Source organism: Lepidochelys kempii, chromosome 3, assembly GCF_965140265.1.
Source record: "Lepidochelys kempii isolate rLepKem1 chromosome 3, rLepKem1.hap2, whole genome shotgun sequence".
In the NCBI taxonomy this organism is placed as follows: domain Eukaryota; kingdom Metazoa; phylum Chordata; order Testudines; family Cheloniidae; genus Lepidochelys; species Lepidochelys kempii.
Genome location: NC_133258.1, coordinates 156,931,071 through 156,948,873, shown reverse-complemented (window position 1 = coordinate 156,948,873; position 17,803 = coordinate 156,931,071). Strand labels below are relative to the sequence as shown.

Here is a 17,803-nt window from a genome sequence, read left to right as displayed (position 1 = left end):
TTTGCAGAGTGAGAAAGTACTCTCTCTCTATGCTACCTACGTTATCCTCTGTCCCTCCTAACTACTGTTCTAAACTGTACTCTTGTCTACTGTAGATTGAGATGAGAGAACCTCCCACTGAACTGAGCCTGAAGACCCAATGATGAATGTCTCATGTTTTGTATGTTAAGCATTAAAATGTTAACCCATCCAACTTTAACAACATATACAGTGATATCTAGAGTCCTGCAAAGCACTGCAAAATCAGCATTAGGAGAAGGTTAAATCTTGGTGGACCAATCAAGAAGACCATCTTCTAAGGCAGTGGTCACCAACCGGTAGATCGTGATAAACTGGTTGATCCTGGAGCCTCTGCTAGTCAATCGTGATCTCCAGCCACTAAAAGTCTGGCGGCGCGGGGCTACCTGCCCAGGCCCCACACCACTCCCGGGAGCATCTGGCATGTCTCTGTGGCCTCGGGAGGGGTCAGGCAGCTCCACATGCTGCCGCTGCCCCCCAGCACCAGCACCCCAGATCCCATTGGCCGCAGTTCCCGGCCAATGGGAGCTGCAGAGTCAGCGCTGGGGGGACAGGGGCAGTAGCAGTGTGTGGAGCCACCTAACCCCCCCCACCCCCCGGGGGCCACAGAGTCAAGTCAGCTGTTTCTAGGAGCAGCGTAGAGGCCAGGGCAGGCAGGAAGCCTGCCTTAGACACGCTGCGCCACTGACCGGGAGCCGCCTGTGGTAAGCGCTTCCTGGCTAGAGCCTGAACCTTGCACCCCCTCCTGCACCTCAACCTGCTGCCCCGCCCGATGCCCCCTCCTGCACCCAAACTCCCTCCCAGAGCCCGCACCTCTCATCCCCTCCTGCACCTTAACACCCTGCCCCAGGCTCAGCCCAGAGCCCCCTCCCACACTCCGAACCCCTCGGCCCCAGCCCAGAGCCTACACCCCCTCCCTCACCACAGCCCACTGCCCCAGGCCGGTGAAAGTGAGCGAGGATGGGGGAGAGTGAGCAATGGAGGAAGGGGGAAATGGAGTGAGCAGGATGGGGCCTTGGGGAAGGGGCGGGGTAGATCCTGGGTTGATCTTAAAGTCAAAAGTGATCTTGTGCGTAAAAAGGTTGGAAATCACTGCTCTAAGGCAGGTTAGCCAACAGTGGAACACACACAAACTGTACTCATTTGACAGTTGACGCTGCACATGCCACAAGATCAACAGCTTGGCATTTTGCACTGTTGTTATAATGTTACAGCTGTGATGTGAACCAATGGATAACACACCCAAGACTTTGCCAGAATTATGCTGGAACTATTGTAAATGATTATTTTTTCTGAAAGATGCATAGAATGCCTTTTTGCCTGCATAAGGGGAAATAATATATTTGATTTGGTCGCAGTATTTGTGAAAAATACACAGTCTCTGCTTTAACAAATATTTATTTATTGATTGATTGATGACTTTCAGAACTAAGTTTACAAGCCCAGCAGCAGATTTTCATTTGCCCATCTCCTTCTTAAGGTCCCCTCTCCAAAGGTAGGCCATATTAAATGTGTTCCCAAACATTTATTTTATTACCTTCTACAATGTTTTGAAAAGGGAGTGGTGTGTTTTTTTTAAAGATCATATTTCTCAGTGTGTATTAAAGAGCAGGCTGAGCTGGGCAACCTTTTCATAATGCTCTTCCACAAAGTAGAATGCTTCTTTAACCCAAACATAGAACCATAAATAGTCAGGATAAAAGTTATCATGACAAAGATTACTTTGGTGTCTCTAGGCATAAGGATATTTCTAAGATGTCAGAAAAGCAATCTTTCTGGTTTGTAAAATGATAATATAGACTACAGTCTAATACTTCTAATGGGGTATCACAAACATACACTCACACAGTATGTGCTCTAACCATAGGAATAAACCATATACAAGAGAAGAAATATTTTTAAGAATTTCTGTTGTGAAAAGGACATTATCAGGATAGGATTATACACTACATCCTCTTTCTTTCAACATTCTTCATGGACTCCCACTTTCCATTTTATAATGGTGTTTTTACAACACAATTAATTATAAGGCATTTTAATAGAGCTGAGACCATAACCTGATATCAAACAGTGTTATAATGTAGAGTTCTATAAAGAGGGCAAAAAGGTGCCTATTTTGAGACAACACTTCTAAGTATTTAAATCTACTAGCCTACTACTTGGGTCTGGAAAATAAATAATGCAGTCAATTTACAGCTTTTAAAATGATTCACTAGCTAAGTTTGCCACCAACTAGTGTACATATTTCAATGTTTTCCTACATTAAAAACATAAATTCCAAACAACAAAAATAGATTGCTATACTCATTCTGGTTATGGTGAAATTTGACACAATTACCGACCCAACCAGTTTTAATAGTAAGACCATTCACTAAAAATGCAAAATCTATTATTTATTTGAGAAAACTAAAAAAAGAAACTTCAGAAGTCATCCAGACAGAGAAAAAATCTTCAGCAAAGTGACTAAAAACTGCTAGAAAGTAATTAGTGAAAATGGGTATAATATACAACAACATACTGAAATTAATTATATAACATCACAGATGATTTCAGAACTGTTGTCAGAGGACTGAGAGTAGGTGACAATTTAGTAGATTAGCTCGGACAAATTGACAACATTTATAGCACCTTCCCATAATACAAAAGCATTTTGCAAAGAGAAATCTCAATACCTGCATTAAAGAGAGAAATATATTTCTTCAAACTGTTTATCTATATAGTATATATCTATCTATACAAAGATATAGATATATTCGTGCAGGAGAATTTGGTGCTCTCAGATGCATTTGAAATCATACAATTCTTAAATTGACTGCATTATGTTTGAATTTGCCAGATCAATCCACCAATTTCTTTTATTGAGAGATTTACTGATTTGAAGGTCAAAGACTTACATCATCCATAAAATCAATCAATGAGGATGAAGAAGAAGAAGAAAAGGAATCCTATTTAATGAACACAGCAGTAAAGAAACAGAAAAAAATGGATGAAGAGAACTATTCTGTAAAAATAAATAATGATACAGTGTTGCAAAAACAATTAAAGAAAAACTGTGAATGACTTTAATGCCAAGTAACAATTACATCAGTTAAAGTTGTGAACTCTTTGTTAATTGCCTTTTGGTTTCTTAGACAGTTAATCCAAAATCCATCCATAAAAAAAAAAGCAGACTAATGCTTTTTCTACCCTTCACTCAATAAAAACACTTCCAAATTCTGACAGAATTTTTGTATTAAAACCAACATCTGATAAATCATTAAAAGCAAATTAAATATGATCAGATGTGCAGAATGTATCAGAATGCAACGACTTTAGAAAATAGTGAATATGCATTAAAGAGGAGAGTAAAATTTTCAAATGTAACAATAATTATTTTCTTACTTAAACTGCAGGGGTCAAATTCTGCTGTATTAAAGATAGTCATGTGCATCTTCTGTTGACATCTGTGGGAGCCATGAACAAATTCTAGAATAGGATTTGACCTTAAGGGTAGCATCCTGACCTAACTGAAGTCAGTGGGAATTTGGTCATTGACTTAAATAGAGCCAGGATTTAAGCCCTAATATTTTATAGAAATTTTACATTGTTTACTTTAGATAAATAAAAGAAGGCGTGAAATATGTTTCCATTTTACGTTTTCTCCTCCAGTTTTTTTTATTTACCAGGACTTTGATCTACAAATTGCAAAGGAATTAAACAGTTTTACTTTAGTTTTACTCCGATTTTCTTGGACACATGCATGGTACCACTGATCTCAATGGTAGTGAGTACATCTGAAGGCAGTATTTAGCTCTTGGTTTACAAATTCCTATAAAAATGAATGGAGGATATGTAATCTGTTTTAGCTAAGTGGTTTTTTTTGGTTTTTTTGTTGGTTTTTTTTTACAATGAAAGGCCATTTTAACTTCATCTTTCTTTTAGACTCTCAGATTTCACCATACATGATCTTTAAAAAGAATGGACCATAATTACAACTATTCAAGAACAGGAAGAAGGCATCAAACAATTATCATAAATTATTATTGTAACCTAAAATGATGTCCAAAATGTAGAAGGACAATGGGATTAAAAGACAGTATTAACTCCTAAGCAAGTATGCACACAACCTGCATGACAGCAAGAATAAAACATTTCCATGATTGCCAAAGACATTCAAATGGCTGCACACTTACTTCAAATTGATCCAGAGCAGAGGTAGGAGCATTCAAAAATGCCAAGAAAGAATTCTGTGAGTCTTGGTGCTTTACACCTAGAAAACAGCAGCAAGTTTTTTAAGCTACAGAAAAATGACTGTTTTATGGAGGCCCTTTGTCTTGCTGAATCTGGTTATAGGTGAATCATCTAAAATTTATTATGGACTGTCACTTCTGGTCTGCTACTCAGTACGAAAGAGGTACCTTTTTAACACATGTGCAGAGAGTATACAGCATATGGTTAAATGTTCATTTCCCCGGATGTGTGTAAAGCCAAGATTATACATTAGATATACTGCACATATGTATATAGGCTGTGTAATGCACAGATACCTAATGTGTATGTGTCTCTTTACAATGCGTTAATACTGATTCACATACATGCATCTACCTGGCTCATTTCACACCTTGCACCCGTAGGGTTTCTATATCTTAGGAGAGGTGTACCCCTGGGGAAGAAAGGGGGTGCAGGTGGCCTTTGCACTGCTGCCCTTCTCTAGAAATTCTGTCAGGAAAAAGGCAGCTTAAACTTATGGGTGAGGTTCCAAGGGAGATATGCCAGTGTTGATTGTTAAGGAAATGTGCTGAATCAGCACTTAATCTGGGTTCCTTGACGGTACCCCATGCCCAGCCAGCACCACCCACTTTTAAGTATTTGAGGACAGTTGAGCACCTAGTGTAGATGTTGCAGATGCTTTAGAAATGCAGTTCCACTCCTGGCAGTCTTTTCACCAGGAAGAGTCTAAACCCTATGAAGATACAGGGATTGGCACAACCTATAGGTGAATCAAGCCCAGTATGTCTGATGTCTCTTCTTGACATTATTCAGGTCCTCAATATTGGGAGAGTTTAATCACAAACACATAATAAGCTCTAAGAGAAATAAGATGACCACAGAGAATGCCTGAATTGCTGTTTCCCCAGAAGATTTGTCATTACATCAGAGCTTCTCTTCTAAAATGGGTATGGGAATGTGGGTGTGTGAGAGAGAGAGAGACATTACAGTTCCTTCTCTAACTAGGATGTCATCCTGTCTACTCCATATCTATCTCACAATGAAAAATTAAATGTTATAAGGAGGATTTTTCCTTCCAAAGTATCAAATACACATTACTTCTCTATCAAAACCCAGACTGAATGCATTTCTCAAAGGAGTTGTCATTCTATAGAATTAGTTTTTCCCTGTGCTATTTTATCACCCTCCCAGGTTTCAGAATATCAAGTGCACAGGATGAATCTACTAATCTAAATTACCCCTTCTTGGAAAACAATACTCAGGCACAGTGAGTTAATCTGCCACTATCACATGAAGTATCAGAGGGGTAGCCGTGTTAGTCTGGATCTGTAAAAGCGGAAAAGAGTCCTGTGGCACCTTATAGACTAACAGATGTATTGGAGCATAAGTTTTCGTGGGTGAATACCCACTTCGTCGGTGGGTATAAAATTAATGCACTTGAATCCTCTGCAATGTTTATCTTTTAGTCATCAACATACTTCTACTTACAAGAGACAGTCAAATTAAAATATAAAACAATCTGGATTAAAGAGGGTTTCTCAGTAGTTAAATATTTAAACAGTCCACATACAATGTTATGAATTTGCTTTTGGCTAAAGGATACTAATTACTTCTGACATTTTTTTTTTAATCCAGAAGTTTTCGAAGTAAGTTTTACAGTCTTTTAAGAAGTAGAATTAAACTCTTATCTCTATTAACACAAAAATGTAATACTTGAAAACACCAGATTTGGTAAACTATTAATTATAAATTCTTGTTTATGACTAAATACTGCAAGGCAGACTTGTTCAGCAGATTGATAATTAGTTTTTTGGGAGCATAGTACTTTTGTACTGTTCATGAAGCTATAAATGGAAGGATAAACATATGGAAAAGAAGCATCAACAAGGACAAGTTTTCAAAAGCAATAAGCTAGCCCCGAATTCCCATTTTGCATCTCCATAAATATCAAGATATTTATTCTGAATATCGGTGTGAAACATCATGGTGAGCAAGTATCAGTATTATAAATAATTTCCTCGTCAGCTAATCAGCACCAGTCATTTCTGAATATTGTGTAGTACTTTTGGGCTGTCATAACGGTCACGCTGCACTCAGAGGCCTGTCTACACTAGGTGAAAAGGAGTTGTAGCAGACTACTTGTTTGGTATGCCTTGAGATTGCAAACCCTATAAAATGCTTGAATCTAAGCATAACAGTTGTCCCACAAATTTTTGAGTTTTGAGACAGGTTTGAGTTCTAACAACTAGTTGCTGCACCTACGGAAGTGACACAAGATCTTTAATTCATGTCTGCCTGAAACAAGTGCAATCTGCAATTGTTTCTTTCAGCCTGGATGGTAAGACACGAAATGTTACAGCTACACCAGGTCAGCTGATTCGCCTTACTCCATCTCCCAATTACTCCTGGGGTAATTCTGCGCTACTGCATGTGCACATATTTCATAAGCCCTGCAGATTTAGAATTTTTCGTGCAGAAAAACGCTTCTGCCAAAATGTTGCTGCAGTTCTGCCTTTTGCCCACCAGAGGGTGCTGTGGCAACAGAACAAAGTTGCAACTCCCCCCAGTGAGGGAAAAGAGAGCTGCCTTACCAGCGCATGTCAGGCCAGGTCAGGAGACAGGGGCTGTGGGGTGTTGGGGGCGTGTGTGTGTGGAGGTGTCAGACGGGCTGATAAGGGCTAGTGGGGAAGGACAGACGGGGGCAGAGGCTGAATGGGAGTGGAGGCACAGTGCCATGTGGAGAGGGAGGTGCAGAGACACATGAGGACAGAACAAAGGGGGCAGAGCTACATAGGGACAGGGGAGTGGCTGAGTGAGGGCACAGACACACATGGTGATGAGGAGGGGTGCAGAACTACATAGGGACAGGGGCAGATGTGCCTGACTGAATGGGAGAGGCTAGGGGCCAGTCAGGGTCTGCATGGGGGAAGCTCCCTAATAATCCCTTCTTGGCTGTCACTCCTCCCCACCCCCACCCCCATCCCCACAAACAAAAAATAACAAAACAAAAAAACAACCCCTGTTCCTTACTTTTCCCACCCATACCCAACAACCCTCCAAGTTCACACTCAGGCTCCTTCCCAGCAATTTACTTCTCTCTCCCTCAGCTCCTCCATGACCTCTGACTCCCCGCAAGCTTTCCTCTGCTTCTTAGGGGTGTTGGAAATACGGTTCTGTATTGTAGTTTAAATGAATTATTACTCAGAGTTCTGTATTAATATGCCTAGTAAGGCATCTGTCAAAAAACATTTCCTGAATCTTTTTTGTTGTCTGTATTGTTACAGACATACTTGCTGACAGGTATTTTGAAATAAATGACCAAAGGTAATTAAAACTGGTGTGATTATATTGTGTTATTTTGACAAATAATATATGCAGAATTTTAAAATATTGTGTGCAGAATATTTAATTTTTTGTTGCAGAATTCCACCAGGAGTAGAGTCTCAATGCTCCAGCTTGTATTTGGAAATCACCCAAGAGTCTTTGCTCCCAGAAACACTGGTTCAATCACAGTAAGGCAAAAACTAGTAAATTGATTCTGCATTGCTATGTGTAAGCAGTAATCTGCTGCAGGAAAAACAACCATTAAATGTTATCAATGCCCCGCTATTGTTTCCTCTCTTAGTGTAGACGTAGCCAGATCATTCAGAAATGGAGAGTACCGACTGACTATACTGAAGTGTAAAAACCCCTATCTACCAAAAAAAATGTTTATTGAATATTCTGTACTACTAAGGGTTATATGGTTGTCAATTCTATATACAAGTTGAAGTAAAAATAATTTAGTTCAAATCAAAATGACTCTTATGCTTCCAGTGCACCAAGAAAATTCCAGAATAATATACAACAGATTTGCACATAATTGATGCGGGTACATTTTACCGTGCAATAGCTGTATTAACATTTTAGATGTCAGAATCTCTCAGCAGCATGGTTCTTGCATTTACATCGCAAGATGACACTCTTAACTGATAAGATGTACCCGCTACTGTGCAATATGTTCTCATTTATTTTGACACCAGTTGCCATACCCTTTTCTGATCTAAGGTCTTCTGTCTCCTTTTTCAGTTTTTCAATTTCTGACAACAGTTCCAAGTTCTTCTTCTCTGACTCTTGAAGTTTACTTTAAAAAAGAAAGAAAAACAAAGAAACAAAAAAATACAGTTATTGAGAGCCAGCACTGCAAATTCTCCCTTTTTTGGTCCATCTTTGCATGTTATTTGGACTACTGTTTGGTTAAAATCAATGCCAGCCAAGTTGCGTTGTCAAACAAAGCATGATGTCATCAAATGGAAGGCTGAGTTCAGAATTCTGTTATGACTTGTTTAGTATGGGACCTTGAAAAAGGAATGAATAATTGCCTTTGTTTACCCTTTAGGTTGACCCATGCCTCTAATTTATGAACAACTGTGTGAACCCATGCCCTGGGAATGAGAAGAAAAGACCACATTTAAAAATAAACATAAAACAGATCATTTCATTTGCTAATTCATTAAGTTTGTGCTGCTCAGACACTGTACATTGAAAGTTTCTCTGTTCAGTTATTCACAACGGAGACCATAAAAACATTTCGGTAATATAGTGCTCAGCTTAGTTTGCTCCTTACGAATTCTCCGATTCACAATCAAATAAATATTACTACTATACAATTCTACAGCACTTTTCATCCAAGGAGCTCTAAGCACTTTTCAAACGCAAGTTATTCCTCTATCTTAATGGTTTTATACTGCTGCTTTTTAAGATAGGTAAACTAAGGCTCAGAGATATTGATTAGCCCCAAATCACACAGTGAGTCAGTGGCAGAGTCAAGGATGGAACTCTGAAGCTCTGCTCCCCAATTCTAGTCACTAGATTGCACTGCCTAAACATTCAAGGACTTTTTTCTTCTATGAACAGGTTGATCTAAAACATTAAGAGGTCTAATTTCAACTTGATGTGCAGGTTTTTACTCCTTAACTATCATTAATGTTAATGGGAATTGACATTGCTAAACGCCTTGTACAGTGAGTTGAAGATATACACTCAAATCTCCCCATCACGCACATTAAAAATAAATTTTGCCACAACCCACGTGATTTCTTATCTCCAACCTCCCTATCAGATCCAGCTAAGACAGAAAATCATCACTTCTCTCTCATTTTGCAATTCACACATCAGTTCTTTATTCCATTCTCCACTACTGGTCCTTTCCATGTCTTATGTCTACTGTTTACGTGCCTAGATACTGTACTACAGTGACAGGCATATTATGGTATAAATGCCTTATACAGAGACTTCAGCAGACAGGTTCATGCACATGTCTAGTCTCCTTGTTTAGAGAAAGGGAATTCAAAGGCTTCTAAAAGTTACCAGTATGGTACCTTTAAAACACACCATAGGGCATTTTTTCCAGTAGGACAGCCCAGGAAACTGAAGTCCGCTACTTTCCAACAGAATAGGGGCAGCATGGATAGTGGCAGAGCACATTTCTCTTACAATGAGCTCAGTCCTGACTTGGAGGGATCACTTTTAGGGATAAAAAAAGCTGTTCAGCCCTCATACTTGTGCTGTCTTTAGCCTCTCTGCTCAGGCTGCCAACAAAGGAAATAATCAGTACCAATTTCAATGGTGGATGTTGTGATGCGAGTGTTTGAACTGGACTCATGCCACCAAATTTATTTTCACAGGCTGCCAAGAAACCTTCTATGGTACCAGCATTCGGTAACTTGGCTGGATTACAACTCATGACCTACAAGTGAAATGCCCCATTATTCCCCACTACTAATCCTCTGCTTTGGCCAGTCCCCCTAATCAAATGAATTTTGAAATTGAAGTAAAGAAGGGATCAGTGAAGTAGGGAAGAAAATAATTCTTAAATCTCAATAGGCAGGTTTTATTCCTGTACAAATCAACATGCCAAAATTGATTTTGTCCATCCAATCCAATAGACTTATCAATGGAGTAGAAAGGAATATATGTTTTGAGATAGACAAACAACAATTGTCTGTTACTCAGCCGCAAAGTTGTAAAATGTTTGTGGAAGAAATTATTTGATTTATGAAAAAGTGCCACCTGAAAGTCCAGAGAGCGCGCTCCAGTTTTTCATAGTACCGTTTCAGTTACTCACAGTATACAAAAGAGTATGGTCTTGTTTTTAGGTACAGCTATAAGAAACTAACACATCATTCATTATCAGATTTTGACAGACAAGATATTTAACATTTATAACTAGATGTTCTCTCCCCAAAAGGTCTTTGGCAAGCTACCACAGCGAAGTTCCATCAGAACCATTCAGTCTCACCATTCTGTTGAGATGCTGGAAGCTTTAACTTTATTTAACTCATCTTGAATGGCCTGTTTGGCTCGGATTTCTGCATCAAGTGCTGACTGCAGTTCCAGCCTTGCTGACATATCCAGTTTAGCAAAGCGGCGCATCTTCCAGGGCATGTCCTAAAAAAACCAAAACAAACAACCCAGAGAGAATGCAATTATTTCAATATTATTAATTATTATTAGTAGTAGCACCTCAGCCTGTTATGTTCTTGACGTGAGAGCTCATCAGTCCAGAAAGGATTTTGGAAAGTCCCCAAATACATCATCTCTTTTTTCTCCTCAAGTTCTAAAAGAGGAAGATGACTGTCCCATGCTTTCATACTCTTACAACTTTGTGAACCATAATCATTTACATGCATGGATTCGAATGGCAACTATGATAAGACTCACAGAAGGGAATGGCTCCTTCAAAGAGAATACTTTCCATGATGTGACAGGGCAGAACTTTTTCACCTCTGCAGTTTTATGCAAACATCCTCTCAATACATTAATACAAGATTGTCTATAACCATCTAAACAAAATTACACATAAAATCCCATTATAGAAGAGGTGCAATTCTATTAATTGACGACAATTAAATTGTGGTGGTCACTTAATAGGAACGAAAAGTTCCTAAACTTGCAAGATCTCATGAGGCAGCCTCTTTAGATAAGTTAATATTGAAGGCAAAACTGACAAGTACTGACACAAAGTCATCATTTTTTTTTTTTTTTTTTTACAAAATGTTATTTGGTATGTTAAGTGTGATCCTTACGGTTGCTCTTGCACCCAAACTGGAGTTCCTCAGAGCCTCTAGTTCTTCTGTCATTTTAGAGGCCAAGGCTTGTAGATACCCTCGAGCATCCTTTTCATCACTCACCCTAAAGAAAAAAAAATTAAATGAAAAATATAAAAGCAAGGGAACAATTAATTTAAAATAAACAAGGCAACCTCAGTAATTGTAAAGGCTAAATCCTTTGCTACTTTGCACATTTAAATTATACAGTGTATGCTACAAAGACAAATGAAGAAGAAAAAGAAATCAAATATCAAAGCTTAAGAAAGCAAATAAAAATATTTGTCATGACCAGCATCATCTGACCAAAATACAGACTGTAACAATGAAATGTAGCAGTTAATTTTTAGACAGCAAGTTAAAAATTAAATATGCTACCACAAATTAACAGTTAGAGCATCCAAGCAACATCAGGGATAAGAGTTGTCTTTCTAATCCTTCTAAGATGTTATCATAACTGACTACAAAACTAGTGACATTAGACGCTTCCCCCAGTTCCTATTTAATAACGGTTTCTTACAGTAGTTTATTAAACAGACTAAGCGAGATGAGGGCATCTTATTCCCTGAATTTGCCTTCTATAAAGACATGCCTTCTGGTTCTGATCATGTGAACAAGAGTCTCCAAACTTTCTGCTCTTTGAAGACAAGAGCCTCACTGCATCTTCCACAAAGACAAGGTTGTATTTCAGACTCCATTCTCCACAGCCAGGTGCATCAAATTCTGTATCACCAAAGCCTACCCATGTTGTAGATAAGCAGGTCCCAGAAGGGATCAGAGCTAGTTTGGCACACCACAACTGGTAACCTGGATGGAAAGGGCCAATGACTTTGAACATACAAATACATTTTGGCAGGAACATCCCCCAGGCAGTGGTCCCTAAATTCTGTAATTATAGTAACTTTTAGGGAAGGAGAAAATCTTATTTTTCTATCCTACTTATCTCTCCGTTCCTCCTCATTTTACTGTTTATTACATTCCAAGTATTTTGGACCTGGAGAGAGACCGTGATCTAGAATGGTAAATCCGTTACCTGGCAATTTCATTTCTGTGAAATCTCTCTCCGCCATCCATCCAAGGTAAGTCCTTTGGTTACCCACACGGTGGCTTCTTCAGGGTTCATGTACACGGTTAATATGGTTGAATAAAGCATTATTGCTAAGAATTATTATTGCTAAGAATTAGTAGGTTTATCCTACTAATAAGAATTTAGTGTTTCAATACACCTTTGGAAGTACTCATTAGGAGTGAGGAGACAGAAGGGACAAGTCCTGGAGTGCCATGGACAAGTCTGAGCTCCCTCCAGTATTTGCAGGAATAGAGGTGCAACTCAAATGTTTTGGCCTGAGACACAGGTCATGATCCACAACCTATATAAAAAAAACACCATGTTTTTTCCCCCTCAGATTATTTGGGGCATGCCGTTCCCGAGGTGGCGTGTCCAAACCTGTTTGCCATGTCCAGTGAACAAAGTCATGAATTAAGTGAGACAGTAATCATGATGAGATTTTCACATGTGGCCTTGGAGTCCCATCGGGCTTGATATCAGCTGGGTTTCCAGCACCCTTTCCTCCGCTGGCAAAGTTGTTAATGACATCTCTGGAGTATAGCAAAGCTCTCTGACTGAAGTCTAGCAGCTCGTTCTTGCCTTTACTCCTACGTCCCGAGATGCGATAAGACTTGATTGATGGGGAAAACATTTGGTTCCCATCAATTTTTTTATTTCCTTGGCAGATTGATAGTATCTGACTTCCTCTGCTGCTGCTTCATCTGGGAAAACTTTTTATTTGTATTCAAAACAATCTGTCATATTGACCATCAGTGCTGTCCCATCCGTGGCATATACAAGGTCTGGTTTTCTTAGTTCACCTTTAGCAGTGTGCAGTTTTGTTTTCTGATATACAACCGACTCAAGCTTACATACTTCTTTTACCAAAAATCTTAAACAATTTATTATGCCTTCTTATGTGGACATTGTCCCAAAGTATGAGATAGAGATTCATATTTAGCAGAACAGGATCTGCATTTCATGACTGAATTATTTTCCCCCCACCCTGGATATTCCCTGTTGGGATATATGTTTGCCTTCAGTTTCAAAGCCATTAGGAACTGGCGTTCAGTGAAACCCTGGTGATATCTCATCCAATTATCGCTGATCGGATCACTGTGGAAATGTTCAATTCCACTACCTTGGCATGGTGGTTCCTTCCACTGGGAGAATTCTGCATCTGACCAGTTACAGGGATTGGGTACTTGAACCTGGGACCTGGCCTCTCCCACTCATTTAGCGTTTCATGGATGCTCCGTGGCATTCTGTTATTGTCAAAAAACAGAACTGGATCTGTTATTGAAAGCACCACTTCTACCTTCCCACCTGCTGCCAGGCACAGTTTACTATATTCATCCTGAATACCACTAGTCAATGCAATGCTCCGAATTGTCTCATCTGTGGAGTGTGAAATTCTATGTAACTATCTTGCCTGAATAGATGATATGAGGCTAGCAAGTCTCGTCACTCCCAGTCTTCCATTTCTGGATTTGGCATAAATGAATCTACTGCAGGTAGATGAAGCCACCAAATGATGGCCCTCCTAATACTGTCACTGAGGGAAAACCATAGGGTTCTCTTACAGTTGGCGTGGTCTGCCAGATAGATCATTTGTGGTACGGTGAAGATTTTCAATATTTCCAATTTTTGCGAAGGCCTGAGAAGTGCCCTCTCGATCCTCTTGAGCCAGGTGCCAAGTTTATTGGATAATGCTGGTTTGGAGAACCCAAGCCATGGATCAACCTTTAGCTGCAAGTTATTTCTCAGACTTGCCTGGTCTTATCATGTTCAGCCCGCCTGTGTCAATCTTCCATGCATTGGTGGCAGGTGAACTCCCGCTTTGGGGAGGCTAGCCCGCCAGCCCACCCCTTCCACCCAAGGCCCTGCCCCCCATACGCCGGAGCCACGAAACCCCATCCCTCGAACAGGAGAGGCTCTAAGGGGCCCCCCGTGATTGCAGGAGCCCTGGCCCCCTCACCCCAGCTACACTGGGCTGAACTGCTGGCCTCCCTGACCCACCGCCACGCCCTCCAAGCACCAGGCTGAGCTGCCAGCCCCCCCGAGTGCTGGGCCGGCCCCAGCACCAAGTTGGGCCGTTTCCCCCACCAGGCCGAGTTGCTGTTCCCCCCACCCCTGCCGAGTTACCCGACTCCCTGTCAGCGCCGGGCCGAGCCGCCAACCCCTCCCCCCCAAGGCACTCCCCAAGCCGAGCTCCTGTCCCCCACCAACAGCACTGGGCCAAGTTGCCGGCCCTCCAAGCACCAGACCCCCCTGCTCCTGAAGGCCCCAACACGGCCGAGCAACTGGACCCAGTGCCCAGCCAAGCCTCCTCACTTCCCTGCCTGCTGCTGGCTCTTCGCTGGCTTTCTGCATCCCTCCTCACTCTCCAGTCACCAAGGAGGAGGGATGTGGCGAGTGTCATTTGTTTGAATCCCTTAAGGATTTTGTTCTGTGGTATGTGGCAGAACACCTCTGTCGGAGATCACCAGGGATACGTGAGATTAAAAATACACAGATTTTAAAGGTTTCAGAGTAGCAGTCGTGTTAGTCTGTATTTGCAAAAAGAAAAAGAGTACTTGTGGCACCTTAGAGACTAACAAATTTATTTGAGCATAAGCTTTCGTGAGCTACATGCATCTGATGAAGTGAGCTATAGCTCACGAAAGCTTATGCTCAAATAAATTGGTTCGTCTCTAAGGTGCCACAAGTACTTCTTTTCTTTTTACAGATTTTAAATAAGCACGTTTTCTTATTTTTAAATTTAAATAATTTAATTTAAAACAAAGAATTTAAAGACCCAGTTTGCTTGTCACTGTTTATGAAGTCTGTTTACCCTATGCATTTCCCTCACTCAGACAGTGAAAAGTATTTCAGTCATTTATTTTATGTTGACTGTACTTTCAGGTTCTTAGCGTTGCAAAATTGGGACTGAAAAAATTGCAGGAGAATATTTAAGAGAAAGTGTTTCAGTTGAGGCTTAATTGTTTTAAAATTTTTGTTTTTAGAAAAATCTATATTTGAGGCCAAGGTTTGGTGGACAGCATCCCTTGTATCAGAAAATAGCTATGAACAAGTTAAAGAGGAAGATAAATATGAACTATTTACTCCAATCTAGTGCCCTGATATCCCTCTGATAACCAGTAGGTGGCAAATGGCTCACAATGATTCGACCGTCTTCAAACTAGTGTTGTGTGACCTCAGAAGCTTTTGCACTTGTTTTAGGCATAATAGAGGCCTGGCCAAGTCTTAATCTCCCAGGTCTCGCATTCCTTCTCACAGTCCCTTAACAAATGTAGCAAAGGGTTTGAGGATCTCAGAATGTCTTGAATCTACTGAATGCATTTTCTTTCTTTTACTAAACAATTCGATTTTCAATCTTTTTTCATATATAACAATGTCCTTTTCACACTGCTTGGACCTGCAAGTCTTATTTATTATTTAATTTTCTTAAAAGTAAAAAAGAACAAGGGTTTGATTTATACCTATCAATCCAAGAGACTTTGGGAAAACAGGGAGAGAGTAAAAACTCTTGTGAGGTAAAGTTTCACTTCTTACCTCAAAAATAATACATCTGAGAAACTGTTTTCGATAGTGATATTTTAAAATTCTATTATTCTTACACTTTAAATCAATTGATAAAACTTCTGCTGAGATTCAACTTCCATTCAGAGTCCTAAAGCCTGTTCCATAATGCATGCACGCTTTCTGCTGAGAACAATGGGGTTTGATATTCAAGTAGTTGCTTTGGGACTTTTTTCCTTTTTATTTTTAACAAAACCTTTAAAAGTCCTGAAAATACTCATTAAGAATGAGTGCTTGGCAAGACATCCAGACTGCATGGCAAGACATCCAGACTGCACCAGAAATATCAGGTAAATCTTCTAGTTATTATTTGTATTACAGTAGTATCTACACACCCCAACTGAGACTGAGACCCCATTGTGCTAGATGCTGTACAAAGAGTAGGAGACACTACCCTCCTCCAGGAGCTTACAATATAGACCAAAGGTGAGACAAGTATTGTTCCCATTTTACAGACAGAGAACTGAAGCACCAAGATATTAAGTGACTTGTCCAAAGTTACAAAAAAAAAAAAATTTCTGCAGCTGAGCCAGGAATTGAGCCGAGATTTCCTAAGGTTCAATCCACCTGCTCTCTCTTTGATTAAATGTGTTTTAATGAGAAATCAAAGAAGTCCTGAGCTGGGTGAAGTAAACATTTAAATACAAGTCTTATCCTTCTTTCCAGAGCATATCTTGAGTTTCAATGAGAGAAAATGAATGAAAAGTTTGACATTCTAAAGTCTCTGGTCTCCTTCAAATATGATTTTATGAGTCCAAAGATACCTTTTAAATGAGGTAACCTGTCCCTATACTGAAAATAAGAGGCTTAGGACAAAAGGCTTCCATTTTAATTTCAGAAATAAAGAAAAGGCCACTTCTGATATCCCAAAGAACAGATTTATAGCAGAGAAAGTTTGCGATGTAATATTATGTGGAAGTTGATATCTAGCTTTTGTAAAAATCTTTGCACCATACCTACATTTTTCTGAAGTAGTGCATTTTTCCCAGTTCTTCACCAAGTACAGTGGAACCCCGATTATCCAAGCTAACTGGGATCGGGGCAAGATCGGATAACCAAAAAACTGGATAAACTGGAGAATGGGTGGCAGGGCTCAGCTTGTCAGACCCGTGCTGACATCGGGAGCCCCAGCTGCCCAGGGCTGCCAGCCTGAGCCCTGCTGCTGTCAGCCCTGGGCGGCTGGTGGTTCGGTTAATACAGAGAGCTGGATAACAGAGGCTCGGATAAAATGGGGTTCTACTGTATTATTACTGATAATGAATACTAAAAATACTCTCATGCTATACTGTACAGCACCTTTTATCCAAAAGGCTCAAAGCACATTAAAAACTTCACATTAGAGAATTAAGCCTCTCACGCCTGTGAGATAGATACGAAACTCATGTTACAGGTGAGCTCACTAAGGCACAGACATATTAAGTGCCTTGCAAAGTCACTCAGTGAATCAACAGCACAGATTGCTGTTCAGCTCCTTTCTGCCACAGGCCTGAAGTATAGTATCGCTGGCTATTTGAAAGTGTGGTGTTTAAATGGGACTGTATTAGTATTAGATGTAATGAGTCTTTTTCCTGGTACCTAGGGGGAAAATTTATACTTATAAATATAAGTATAAATAACATATATGACATATATAACATATAAGTCTCATGTTTTCTTATTCTTGTCAAGGGTTGGAGTGGTTTGGATAGTATTAGCTTGTCAATCTAAGAACTCTGTTAAGATGGCTGGATGGTCTGTGAAGGTCTGTCGCCAGCATGTTAGAGTAAACAGGGGCAAGGGTGAGTTACAATTATTTGCATGCTATAACTACTGGGAAGAACACATTAGGATGGTTCAAGGAGGTATTAACTGTGTAAAG

The 17,803-nt window shown here is 40.1% G+C and overlaps 1 protein-coding gene across 7 annotated transcripts in view; it reads right to left on the bottom strand.

The window, feature by feature from the left end:
- CDC42BPA (CDC42 binding protein kinase alpha) overlaps positions 1–17,803 on the bottom strand; it is a 322,274-nt gene that overhangs the window by 58,122 nt on the left and 246,349 nt on the right. For all 7 annotated transcript variants that reach the window (XM_073338668.1, XM_073338662.1, XM_073338664.1 and 4 more), the window contains exons 18-21: positions 11,295–11,400; positions 10,508–10,656; positions 8,259–8,350; positions 4,191–4,267 (exon numbers count right to left, since the gene is read on the bottom strand). In XM_073338668.1, the coding sequence (XP_073194769.1) occupies positions 4,191–4,267; positions 8,259–8,350; positions 10,508–10,656; positions 11,295–11,400 (424 nt within the window). The remainder of the gene's footprint in view (positions 1–4,190; positions 4,268–8,258; positions 8,351–10,507; positions 10,657–11,294; positions 11,401–17,803) is intronic.